This window comes from Micromys minutus (assembly GCF_963924665.1).
Source record: "Micromys minutus genome assembly, chromosome: 1".
NCBI classification, from domain to species: Eukaryota; Metazoa; Chordata; class Mammalia; order Rodentia; family Muridae; genus Micromys; species Micromys minutus.
The window spans coordinates 215,256,329-215,269,709 of NC_137969.1; the positions used below are offsets into that span (position 1 = coordinate 215,256,329).

At 39.7% G+C, this 13,381-nt stretch overlaps 1 protein-coding gene across 1 annotated transcript in view; it reads left to right on the forward strand.

Annotated features, from left to right (window-relative positions):
* The window catches only part of ATL1 (atlastin GTPase 1), a gene marked incomplete at its 3' end in the record, with an annotated part of 59,098 nt that extends 46,985 nt beyond the window's left edge, over window positions 1–12,113 (forward strand). Inside the window, exons 9-14 of the mRNA XM_080909463.1 lie at window positions 3,545–3,672; window positions 4,464–4,520; window positions 5,540–5,611; window positions 8,046–8,477; window positions 9,553–9,567; window positions 12,003–12,113. Of these exons, the coding sequence (XP_080765589.1) occupies window positions 3,545–3,672; window positions 4,464–4,520; window positions 5,540–5,611; window positions 8,046–8,477; window positions 9,553–9,567; window positions 12,003–12,113 (815 nt within the window). The remainder of the gene's footprint in view (window positions 1–3,544; window positions 3,673–4,463; window positions 4,521–5,539; window positions 5,612–8,045; window positions 8,478–9,552; window positions 9,568–12,002) is intronic.
* Window positions 12,114–13,381: the final 1,268 nt, after the last annotated feature.

A 13,381-nucleotide genomic window follows, 5' to 3' on the forward strand; every position in this document is an offset into this window, starting at 1 on the left:
CAGCCTACCCTTGAGGGTTGTCTGCTTCCCAGTGAGACGCCCTGGAAGGAAACTGCATTGTTATTTGCAAGTGTTTTTTAGAGATGGCTTCCAGGTTAGGGATGGGGCATATGTGCACTTGTTTTTCTGGGCTCTAAGATCCCAACTGGTACAGACACATGCAGGCCCTGTGTGCATGGCTTCAGTCTCTGAATTCATATGTGTATCAATCATATTGATTTAGAGGGCCTTGTTTTCTTGGTGTTTTTCCATCTTCTCTGGCTCTTACATTCTTTCTGCTCTACTTCCATGGTCCTCTGGGCTCTGAGGGGAAGAATTTGATGGAGAGTTGAGTGTTCCAAGGTCTCTCGCTCTCTGCATAATGTCTGGCTGTGGGTCTCTGTATTTCTTCCCATTTACTGTAGGGGAGCTTCTCTGATGATGGCCAAACAAGGTATTTATAAATATAACAAAATGTCATTAAGAGTCATTTTATTGCTATCTTGGTTTTTTGTCTGTCTTTTGGTTTTGTTTTTAATATTTTTAGAATAATAGTACTTGGTTTTGCCCTACATCCTGGGATATGTAGCCTTGGGTTCTTGGTCAACCAAGCAGTGTCAGGTATAGGTCTTCAGTCAAATCAGGTGTTGGTTGGTGGCCCTAACATATCTGGCAGGCAGAACACCGTTGTAGACCAAAGGGTTGTGGCTGGCCTCATAGTTTGCAGAGTACCTTCCTGTAAGACACTAACATGTAGAGGTGAAAGCTCCCTATAGACAGCTTATGATGTGGGTGTTGTTTTCAGCAGTGTGCCTTCACTCCCCTTTCCACTTGATCCTCCCACTCCAGTCCCTACCCATGTATCTGCAACTTATCTTTTCTCTTTCTGTTTCCCAGGGAGATCTGTCTGTTTTTCCAATACCTTACTTTATACCTAACCTCTATGGTTCTTTGGATTGTAGCTTGGTTATCATTGGCCTAAAAGCAAATATTAATTTATAAGCAAATGTATACTACATTTGTCTTTCTGGGTCTATGTTTTATCACTTGGATGATTTTTTTCCTATTTTCATCCATTTACCTGCAAATTTCATTTCTTTTTTTAAACAGCTAATACTCCATTGTGTAGATGTACCACATTTTCTTTATTCATTCTTCTGTTGAAGGACATCTAAGTTGTTTCCAATTTCTGTCTTATGAATAAAGTACCAATGAACATGGAAATCCTGAATCTTACTATGTGATGGTTTCTACCCTGTGGGCTAACCATAGCGTCGTTCAGAGGGCTGGCATCTCTAGCAAAACAAATGTCTTCTGGGTAGAGACAATTGTGAAAACTTTATTTTTTGGTAGTAGATTCTCATGATTCTTATTTTGCAAGCAGAAACAACTTTCTAGCTCATTACCAATGCTAATAATTTGTCCATTGTTCTACAAAGCATTCCAATTATTAACATCTTTAACAGTATTTCCAGTGTCCTTAAAAATGTTACGATGAAATTTAACTCCTATAAATGAAGGAACTTCTCACACTGGGAACCAGAGGTCAAAACTGTTGGGTCATGTTCATTCACATGACATTCAACTGGCTTTTACTAATTTAAACACTTCTCTTTTTTTCTTTGTAGATTTATTTATTATATATGAGTACACTGTTGCTGTCTTCAGACACACAAGAAGAGGGCATCAGATCCCATTACAGATGGTTGTGAGCCACCATGTGGTTGCTGGGATTTGAACTCAGGACCTCTGGAAGAACAGTCAGTGCTCTTAACCACTGAACCATCTCACCAGCCCCTGATTTGAACACTTCTGCTCACATCATAAATGGTCTTAATTAACAGGAATTATATAGAACAGCCTGGCAACCACAGCTTCCTTAGCAGCAGCTAGACTTCAGAGTCAAAAGCTATACAGTTCCTTATAAGGAGAAAGGGATTATTTCTAATGACTGGCAGGTACTCTTAAGAAATTACCTTCCTTTGTTAGTTTGTGACCAAATTCTATGCTAGTGCACCCACTCTGTGGAGTTATTTATAAAGTATACACTGTGAAGTGTCTATTTGGTAACTAAGGTAACTATCACATTGGCTCCACCCCTGGATTCCCTTTGCTCTCTTGAGGCAAAACTTCCTGAAGAAATGATAAAAATACACAATCATTTTAAGTGTTTGTCCACCATATACATCTACTAAACACTCACAGAGCCCTCTGCAAACTGATCTGAACTTACCTAAGAATGTTCCAGATTGTGAGTTTACTGTGGTCACCTAACATCTGTAACAGGTCATCACACTAGTGTCTATTATGCATATGTTATTTTCTAGACCCATAATTAGAATTGTTAGCAATGCTTTCAGGCAAAGCAGATGTCTAACACTATCCTCTGAGCACATCATGCCAAAATATGCTGTTTGCTTTAGTAACAGTTTTGGTTTAGTATTGGTTTAGTGGACCTATGTATATTTTTATTCCATTCCAGTTTAATAAGAAAAGGTTTGGACAGTTTTAGGAGAAAACTTTATTATATAGACATTTAAGAACTGATATATTCTAGATACTCTATACTAATAATTTCACTGGCCACACCTCTCCTGCATAGTGTGCACATCATTCCATGTAATTTAAAATGCCTTACAAAGTTGTCCATGTATAGGACTCACCTGACCATCTGCATTCTGTAGCTTTACTAAGTCTGTATGTTAAGCTTGAAGGCACAGGTAAGAACAGATAGATAATGGAGTCTGCTGATCTGCAGGTTGCCTGGCTTTAATACTTCTAATACAGGCACCAGAAATGCAGGAGAATTTGGGACAGTTTGAAGTCAGTGCATTACAAGCCATGAATTATCTGCCCCATACTTTTTTGTTAGCAGTGTGGTCTCAGCTGGCTCTGATGGCACATACTTTTAAACCCAGAAATTAGGAGGTGGGAAGAGGAGTGAGTTCAAAGCCAGCCTTGGCTACATAACAAGTTGGAGACCATCCTGGGCTACATTCAATCATGTCCAAAATACACACCCCTCAATGCCACCCCAAATAGTTGTGGTAACATACATCTCTAACCTGAGCATCTAGGAGACAGAGATGAGGGGATCCCTGCCAATCACTGACCTACATAGTGAGACGGGGGTGGGGCCTGAGCTTGTTATTAACCCGGATAGACCTCGACACTAAGACTCAAATGATTCTGCCTCAGTTCCAGAAGCAGTTGAAATTATAGGTGCACACCCCACACCCAGACTTCCCCCCTTTTAAGCCTCTATAAATAACCATCAGACCCCAAAGGTCTCAGATTGCACGAGGTGCTTACATAAATGGGTATAAAATGTTTAACATTTAACATAAAGAAATCCTTTTAGATCTGAGTCATGTAATTGGGGTGGAGTGTGGCATATGGAATGACTCCCCAGCAGCAGGTCTCCAGAGTTGCTAGGTTATGGGAAAGTAAGTGGCAGTGTGGCCACGGGGCCTGGCCGTGGAGGCAGCGAAGAGGGTTACTCTGAAGGAGGGAAGACTGGAGTGGAGTTTTAAAATAATGGCGAATTTCCTTTCCTTAATTGTAGAAATAGATGACGAATTCATCAAAAACTTGAAAATACTGATTCCGTGGCTCCTTAGTCCCGAGAGCCTAGATATTAAGGAGATCAATGGGAATAAAATCACCTGCCGAGGTCTGCTGGAGTACTTCAAGGTACCACTCTCAGTTCTAGAGGTCTGTGAGCATTTCCCCTTGATGTGCACTGGAATATACGTCCTTTACATAAAAATTCCATGAGCAAATGTATAAGGTACCCATAAAAAGTCCTTAAAATTATGACACACCTAAGAGAAGTCACTTTGTGAGGAAATAAAGTATTTTTTGAGGAAGGAACTATACTCAAAATGAAAATGTTTCAGAGTTGAACAAACCTTTATGGGGGTCCTTTCCAGAGCCTCCCAGTGCTGAATTTCACCTTTAAGATTGTCCAAAAGCAACTATATTTTCTTCCTGAAAAAGATTCTTCAAACTGTTACCTGTACTGTTGGCATTTTAAAGAGAATTACTTTAAATTTGTATTTACCTCTTATCTATATAATGAAGACATTAGCTTGATTTGTGAAGTGCTTCATGATTAAATATCAATTTTCAAAATTGGTATATTACCATATAAAATGCCTTTTTGTGTGATCTATTTTCCTTTATCACTTTGAACAATGGCTTTCTCTGAGTTTCTGGTCTAACAGTGTAGCCAGACTTACAGTCTGGATTCAGGGCTTCATGAACTCAGAGCAGGTCAGCCCTGTGAGCTTCTGCTGTTAGAAGGAGAGGTTTGAGAAAAGCTTGAAGGGAAAGGTATAGAGCATTTGTGAGGAAGGGCATTGTGGATAGAAGTGAGAAGAGCAGTTCAGAAGGCGCTAACAGCTGAGCTGTCAAAACAATAGAGGAGAAATGTTGCCTGAAAGTGCTGGCCTGAGTCTTTGTCCTTTGCTCTTTTGTCTCAGGCATACATAAAGATCTACCAAGGTGAAGAATTGCCACATCCCAAGTCCATGTTACAGGTATGTGTTTGCTGGAAGTCATGGTGTTTAAAAACATATGTGTCTCTGAAGCCAAGCTTTCCTGCTCATAACCATCTGAAGATTTCCTTGCCTAACCACCTGTTCACGTGTCCACCAGAACATTCCATGGCACACAACAGCTTTACTTACTAGGCTGAGATCCATTTTGTCCCAAAGACTTTTTCCCGTCTTTATACTGAACCTGTCTAGAGACAGACTTCATCATGTTCTGGCTGGTGCACTGGTTCCCACCAAAGTTACTGAGATAAGACTAATATACTTCTAAGAGAAAAAGTTATCCAAATGAACATTCCTGTTGCAATAAATACTAAAATTTGTCGGCCCCCTGAGGTCTCTCTCCGAGAGCGCCACTTTAATAGAGCTGAATGCGCAGACTCTGCTGCCTTCTCCATGACTCCCTTCCCGGGCGGTTCACTCCACCTCCCTGCCGCTTCTGCCCTGGAGGATACTACTGCCCCAGCGTGTTTCTTCCCACCGCTACCCAGCACAAACATTACTCGAAAGCCCGGTTGCTTTGTATTGTAGGTTTATATATTAGATTCTCAATCCACAAACCTTCTACACAATAAGATTAAATACAATAGATAAAGATACAAACTGCCCTTCTATATGAGATAAAAGACCTATAGAATCCCTAAAAATATTCATATCTACCTAGCGCCAATTAAGTTCACCTGGGTCCAGATCGCCCTTCTCAAGCTCCATCTTCATTTCTCCCCCAATCTCTGCTCCTCCTCCATCTTCCTACCTTTTCTCCACCTACCTCTCTACTGTCCAATCACGTATCACCTTAGCATCAATCCACACATTCATTTTAGCATTATGGCTTATTAAGTAAAAATCTAGGTTTTATGCATCTTTAAAAGCTAACAATAATTTAAATATGTAGTAGAAACACTTGTTTCAGTTCCTTGGTGGCTAGTCCTGCTGCATTTCTTCATGTGATAATCTGATGCATACGACTCACTTCACATTAATAACATGTACTTTGTCCCAAGGCCACAGCAGAAGCTAACAACTTAGCAGCTGTTGCAACTGCCAAGGATACATACAACAAGAAGATGGAAGAGGTAAGAACTCAGGATTTAAAAAAAAACAGTATTTCATCTTTGAACCCTTTTTTAATTGTCAAATACACCATATATATATATATATATATATATATATATATATATATATATGCTAAGAGTTGACTTTACTATGTATGTATGTATGTATGTATGTATGTATGTATGTATGTATGTATGTATCACATGTCATATATTCTTAAGACTTTAAAAATAATGGGCATGGGAAGCTGAGTCAGAAGAATTGCCACACAGATGAAGCCAGTCTGGCCTATCTAATGAATTCAAGCCTAACCTAAGGAAAAAACACATATACAATACACAGTTTTTGATTGGTCTGGTTTGGTTTCTAGACAGGGTTTCTCTGTGTAGCCCTAGCCCTGGCTATCCTAGAACTCATTCTGTAGACCAGGATGGCCTCAAATGCACAGAGATTTGCCTGCCTCTGCCTCCTGGGTGCTAGAATTAAAGGTATGCACCACCACTACCCAGTCACAGTGAACAGTTTTAAAAACACTTAAAAATGAAACTGAAGAAAATATTCTTATTGACATATTATTTGGCCACATTGCCACCCTGGCAGAGTTAGTGCTTAAAAATAACATGCTGCTCTCTCCACTGTGCGTACTTAATTCTGCAGTCTCAACATTTCTCCGAAAACGTGTAGGAAACAAAAATCAACCCTCAAGAACCAGTATTTTATGTAGTATATTTTCTCATTTTAGTTTTAACTAATGTGAGAAGTGTCATTTTCTCGTAAAAATGTAAGATCAAAGTGACATCTAAAATTGGTGGAACCTTACAATCAAGAGAAACATGGTATATAATTAGAGAATAATCAGATATATTGTCAATATTAAAATTGTAGCCAGAGTTAAGGACATGGTGAACTGAAAATCCCCTTGTAATGTTTTATGTATATGCCTGTGTGTGGCGGTCAGTGTCCACGCACATGTGAAAGCCAGTGGAAACTGTTGAGTAATTTCCTCTGCTGCTCACTACTCCTTGAAGAGAGGGTCTCACTTCGAGCTGAAGCTAAGCTGGGCCAGTGAGTTTACAGGACTGCTTGCCTTCACCCCTCAATGCTGGGGCTATAGGCATGTGCAACTGTGACCAACTGTCTTGTTTCTGTTTGTTTTTTACGTGCTTGCTGGGATTTGACCTCGGGTCCTCATGCTTGCATAAGCAATTTTTTTCTACCCACTGAGCCATTCCCCAGCCTACCTTGTACCTTTCTAAAAACTTGAAAGTATAGTTCAAGAACATTTAATGTGCTTCTGCTCAGTCTAAGAAAATATTCACTTGGTTCCATTTAAAGCAAACCAGTGCAAATGTTAAGAAAAATATACTTCATATTTTAAGAGTTTTATACTTGATTATTTTAATTAAACTTTATTGGTCAAAATTACTTCAGTATTATCTGACTTCTAGAAAAACTGAAATATAAGCAGTTTTCTTCACTTTGTGTTCATTCTGTGAGCACATAGTTGGCAGTTGTGTTGGGTCATGTCATCGTAAAGAACTTGTTTAAGTCATAGATACTATTTCCTGTTTTAAAAGAGGAGGGCTGGGCATGGTGGCACACCTTTAATCCCAGGACTTAGGCACAGAAGCGGGTGGATTCTTATGAATTTGAGGCCAGCCTGTCTACAGAGCACAGGGCTGTAACATTGAGTCCCTGTTGAGAGAGACAGAGACAGAAGGGAATTAAGAATGACATTATTATCCAGTCATGGTGGTGCAAGCCTGTAATTCCAGCCCTTGGGAGACAGAGGCAAGCAGATCTCTGAGGTGGGCCAGCCTGGTCTACAGAGCTACTTCCAGGACAGCCAGGACCATACAGAGAAATCCTGTCTCAAGAAACAAACAAACAAAGAAACAAACAGCAACATAAAAAGCCTTTATTATATAAGGCAGTATACTGGCCGTACTTGATAGCTGATCCTCATGGATATGGAGATAACTAGTTTGGACTGATGATAGTTTCAGCCCTCTCTGAGAAAGGTCAGTCATTCAACTTGTCAGCTTGTTTTCTGATGCAATCAAAATACATAAATACAGAAAGTGCAAAGTTGTAGTTAGCCTAACACAAAAGACTGTTGCGGTGAACTTTTTAATAAGTAGAAATGAGCTCTAAAATAGAGTATAGTGTAGTAAACATGCTCATTTATTATGAAATTCTGTGCTGCATGTACTTGTGTGTGTTCTGCTTTAAACAGTAGCAGTTTGATAGGTTGTTCATATTAGCTGTGCCATGACTGACAACACTGTTCTGGCTGCGTTGTCATGAGGTGACAGGAGTATGGACCACCCCTGCCTGTCATCCTTATGAAGCATTCCAGTGTACTCCGAGAAAAGGATGCTAATAGTGAAGCTTTTAGACACAGCCGTTAATTTACTCCCTACCGCATAAACAGAACCTCTCTTTCTGACATAGATTTGTGGTGGTGACAAACCATTTTTGGCCCCAAATGACCTGCAAACCAAGCATCTGCAGCTGAAAGAAGAGTCTGTGAAGTTGTTCAGAGGCGTGAAGAAGATGGGAGGGGAAGAGTTCAGCCGGCGTTACCTGCAGCAGCTGGAGAGTGAAATAGACGAACTGTACATCCAGTACATTAAGCACAATGACAGCAAAAATATCTTCCATGCTGCTCGTACCCCAGCCACACTGTTTGTCGTCATCTTTATCACGTATGTGATTGCTGGTGTGACGGGATTCATTGGTTTGGACATCATAGCTAGCCTGTGCAACATGATCATGGGACTGACGCTCATCACCCTGTGCACCTGGGCGTACATCCGCTACTCTGGCGAGTATCGAGAGCTGGGTGCCGTAATCGACCAGGTAGCTGCAGCTCTGTGGGACCAGGTAAGAGCACCTTCAACTTTCCTTCGTTAAATTATGTACATACTGTGTAATTAGTGTACGTTCAGTGTCAAAAATACGCAGGTGAACATGACTTGGACCCATTCTTTAAAACTTTACAATATGCTAAGATTTGGATAATACCGTAAGTCCTACACAACTGCTTTCTAATTGACGTTTTAGTATTTAAAACATACATTTACAGCATTTTTACTTTCTGGTTCTAAAACGTTAGTAGTGTTAGAAGTTAATAGTGTAGATAGTGTATGAGAAAACATTGATTTAGCTGCTGTGGCCCCAAGTTAAACTTAACCTAGCACTTGTCTAGCACTGGCTTTGTGAGGGGCATATGTGAACTACAATCACTTGGTTATATATTATTCCCTGTAAGGATCAAATTACTAGACTTCTGCACTAAGCCACAGCATGAGGCCATGGTCAGCTTCTGAAGGAGCTGCTTGTGGGTCAGCTGATGGGCCCTGTTAGTCTAGTTAGCTTCAGCTGAGGGCGTCAGGGCCGCCATGGCAGGATGTTCAAATAACTAAGAACAGGAAAGATAGTGGTAAATATATAGAAAAAAATAGTAACTTACTAACTCAGAAGTCTCTTCAGCTACTTACTGAGAATGTAGGGAAATTATAGGGGCCCATACAATTTTATGTTTTAAGCTTTTGACCACTGTGGTCTAGAGGTAGCTAGTAGTAGCACACACACATCGCAGCTCGAAGAGCACACTTGTCTGTGCTCTGTAACAGAAGGGTAACTGATGAGCTGTGTGCCTTGGATAAATAAAGCTGAAACAAACTGCTGCCTCCCACGCTACTCACTATCTTAGCGTCTCTCATGCACACAAGGCTAAAATGCATTATCTGTGTAAACCTCAAAACCTTCTAGAACACAGTGCTAAAACCTATCTGAAATACAGAATTGGGTTCTTTAAAATATGGAATCTAAACTTAAAAATCTTCAGGAATATTTTTTTAATGTTCACAATTGATATTGCAAATGAAGTTGAAAATTATATTATTAATTAAGGAAGATATAACACTTTTTTCTTTTAAAATTGCCTTTGCTACAGGGAAGCACAAATGAGGTAAGTTAACATTTTTAAATTAACAGATATATTCTTTGTAAACATGATATTCCTATTTTATAGCTGACTAGATATTAAAGGATATTTTAGAGTATAATCTTAGAAAATACTTTTCTAAAATGTAAATTAATTCCAAATTTTATGTAGAACTTAATTTGAACAAAAGTGTCATTAAAGGGTGTTTGATTTTGGTCCTGAGTAGCGTTCATGTTTTAAGCTCTCACGTTGCCCTATTTAATTTCCCTATATTGGTCAAATACTAGACAGGCAGAAGCATACAGGAGCAAAGGTTTCATTGGCTTAGTGTGAGAAGGGGTGTGGCAGGAGCACAGAAAGACAGCTACTCACGTTTAGTCTGAGACCATAACCCACAGGATAAGTAGTCTTGGCCACACTGAGGGTGGGTGTTACTACCGAGCTAATTCTCCTGGAAACAACGGCATAGACATGCCCAAAGGTGCTTCCATCATGATTTTAAATCCTATGGCTGACAATACAGACTGACCATCATAGTGTCCCCTGCAGTTCTACAGTGAAGCCAGCAGGAATACAATCTGATCCCACTGAGGAGGGGCTTTAGTAAACTAAAATTCACTACAGAGCAAAACAAACTTCAGCTTGTACATAAACCTTAGGTAGGGAACTTAATACCTGAAGAGAAATGGAGTTAAGCTAAGTACCCTAGGATTAGAGTGCACCAGACCTAGGGTGACACCAAGCTGTACTGACCATGTTTACAGACCCGAACATGGCACTGTCCTTATTTAGTGCTAAGTAAGCTGCTATAGGGCTGGAGAGATAACACAGAGTTCAATTCCCAGTACCCACACGGCAGCTCACAATTGTTTCTAACTGTAGTCCTATGGGACTGACTGCTTTCTTCTGCTGTGCAGGCATATATGCAGACAAAGCATCCATATACGTAAATACACTAATGAGTAAATTATCTTTAAAAAGGAAACATCTATGTAGAATCACAAAAGGTTTTTGAGAATAGCTGTATAGATCTTAATCTTTTACCCAGTTCTTCAAAATATTCAAAAGCTGCACACTCCAGAACACGTTGTCGGAATTGGGTGTTCAGTATGTGGCAGAGAGACAGATCTTACACACTAGCCAAGGGGGGCAGAAATGAAGATACTTAGGACTACCCCAAACTGTGACACGTGAATATGTGAATGCAGGCTGTGGGGGGACATGCCTGCCATCCCAGTACTCAGGAGGTGGAAGCAGGGTCATAAATTTGAAGCTATCCTGGATCAATAGTGAAACGTTATCTCAGGAAAAGCCCGAAAATTCTTTGGCTTCAAACACCATTAAAATAATACAAGGAATAATCAGAGGAGGTCATTTCAGTGATGGAAGGCTTTGGAGGTGGTGCTTCTGAATGAGATTCTGTGCAGTCAGAACTGAGTAGTGGAGACACTGCTGGAGAACACATGGAATAAGGGAGCTCAGCTGAGGTGGAGTGAGAACCCTTTAGCTGACCTAGCACACATATAAGAATGGAAAAGTAGCCAGTTCTGGAAAATATTCACAGCAGGAGGTTACAGATCTAAGTTGTCTTAAACTAGCAATATTTCAATGTGAGATGTCCACACATTTGGGACATGGAAAGCTACTGGGCTGAGAGGCAGTATTCTAAAAGATGTTTCAGATAAAGGAAGTGAGGTCAGAGGGTAAAGGCTTGATAAGCTCTACCAGCAGCACAGAGGACGGGACTAAGACACTGCTCTGTTTTACATGTGTATGAGAATTCAGCTGTATGTAAAGTCTGTGTATCACATGCATACAGTACCCAGTGGAGGCCAGAAGAGGGCATCCGATCCCTTGGGACTGGGATTACTGGTAAAGAACCATTATGTGGATATTGGGAATTGAACCCAAGTCCTTTGAAGAGCAACCAGTGCTCTAATCAGCTAAGCCATCTCTTCAGCCATCTAGTCAGTGTTTGATAGAGGGTGACGATATAAAGATATATCAATTTGGGACTGAGAAGAGGGCTCAGTGGGTAAATCACTTGCCATCCAAGGATGAGGACCTGAGTTCAGATCTCCAACACCCACTGCAATTCCAGGTGGAGTGGTGGCCCACTGATAATCCCTATGCTTAGAAGATAGAGGTGGGATTCTTGGGGCAAGCCTGGTGGCTAGACTGGCAAATCTGGTGAGAGACTGCCTTGTTTATAATGTGAAGAACAATAGAGGAAGATACCCAACCTCCTGTGAATATGTGACCTCCACACCCACACACAAACACTCATGTACACATGCATACACCACAAACACTCATGTACACATGCAGACACACCATATACAAAATACGTGCTTGAAAAGTACTTCAGCATGCTGAATTTTAGGTAGTACTCTAAGCTAAATAGAGAAATATTATACCTGTGTGCTCAATGTCTTATAACCCCGATTCTTATATCCTAGGCTTTATACAAGCTTTATAGCGCAGCAGCAACCCACAGACACCTGTATCATCAAGCTTTTCCTGCACCGAAGTCAGAGCCTACTGAACAACCAGAAAAGAAGAAAATTTAATTAAGAAAAGTAGGTGCACAACCATTTGTCAGTTAACTATCAAAGCTTTTGTTCCCATGCAAACATGCGAAGTGCTTCCTTCATAGTAAAAACCAAACGCCGAGGACTCAACAGTTTCATTCTTTATTCCAGTGTTTAATGAGCAGATGTATGTATGCATGGTTACTTGTGAACTTGCAGGTTCCTGATTTCTGTCTTTAAATATGCTGTTATCATTTCAGATATTTGTAAATTTGAAGACAGTAGATTTGTTCTGCTTGACTTTTCTAAGTTCTACTACTGGGTTATAATTAAATATTGTGTGATAATATGGGTTTGAATATGCTCATTTAATTTCTATAGAAAATTTAAGTTATTTTACATGGCTATTTGTTAAACACAGCATAACTTGGCAGGCTTGATTTTAATCTATATAATCTTATACATACTGCAGGCTCTTTCTTGAAACATATTTAAGAGCTTAAAAGTTGTTTTACCAAAAACTATATTGTTTCTTTTATATCTTTATGAATTAAAATAGAATGTAAATTTCTTGATCAAAAATGCACAAAAATTGTTTTGTATGTGTTTTGAGTTTCACTGCATTGTATATTTTTTCATTCAGTACACCACAAATGTATTCTTCATAGGTTTATTCTTTTAACATGTGAACTATTAAACTTTACTGTTTCCTAACATTAAAACAAATGCTCACTGCCTCTAGGACTATTTGGGACATACTGGTGGGGCAAGAAAGGCCTATTCTGCCTTAGTTCAAAATTTTCTTTCTGATACCATTTCAAGACAAGACGATTGTCATGGTGCTCAGATGCTGGGATCATACACTACTGCTTATACTACTTCAATCTTAAGTATCCATCTTAAGAAACAAGAAACATGATCAAGTGGCCATAGGTGTGTGGGTTCATTTCTGGGTCTTTAATTCTATTCCATTTAACTACCTGCCTGTCTCTGTACAAGTACCATGCAGTTTTTATCACAATTAATCTGTAATACAGCTTAAGGTCAGGGATGGTGAATCACCCACATTTTTATTGTTGAGAATAGTTTTTGCTATCTTGGGTTTTTGGTTATTCCAAATAAATTTGCAAATTGCTCTCTGAAGAATTGAGTTGGAATTTTGATGGGGATTGCATTGAATCTGTAGATTGCTTTTGACAAGATGGCCATTTTTACTAATCCTGCCAATCCATGAGCATGGGAGATCTTTCCACCTTCTGAGGTCTTCTTCAATTTCTTTCTTCAGAGACTTGAAATTTTTGTCATGC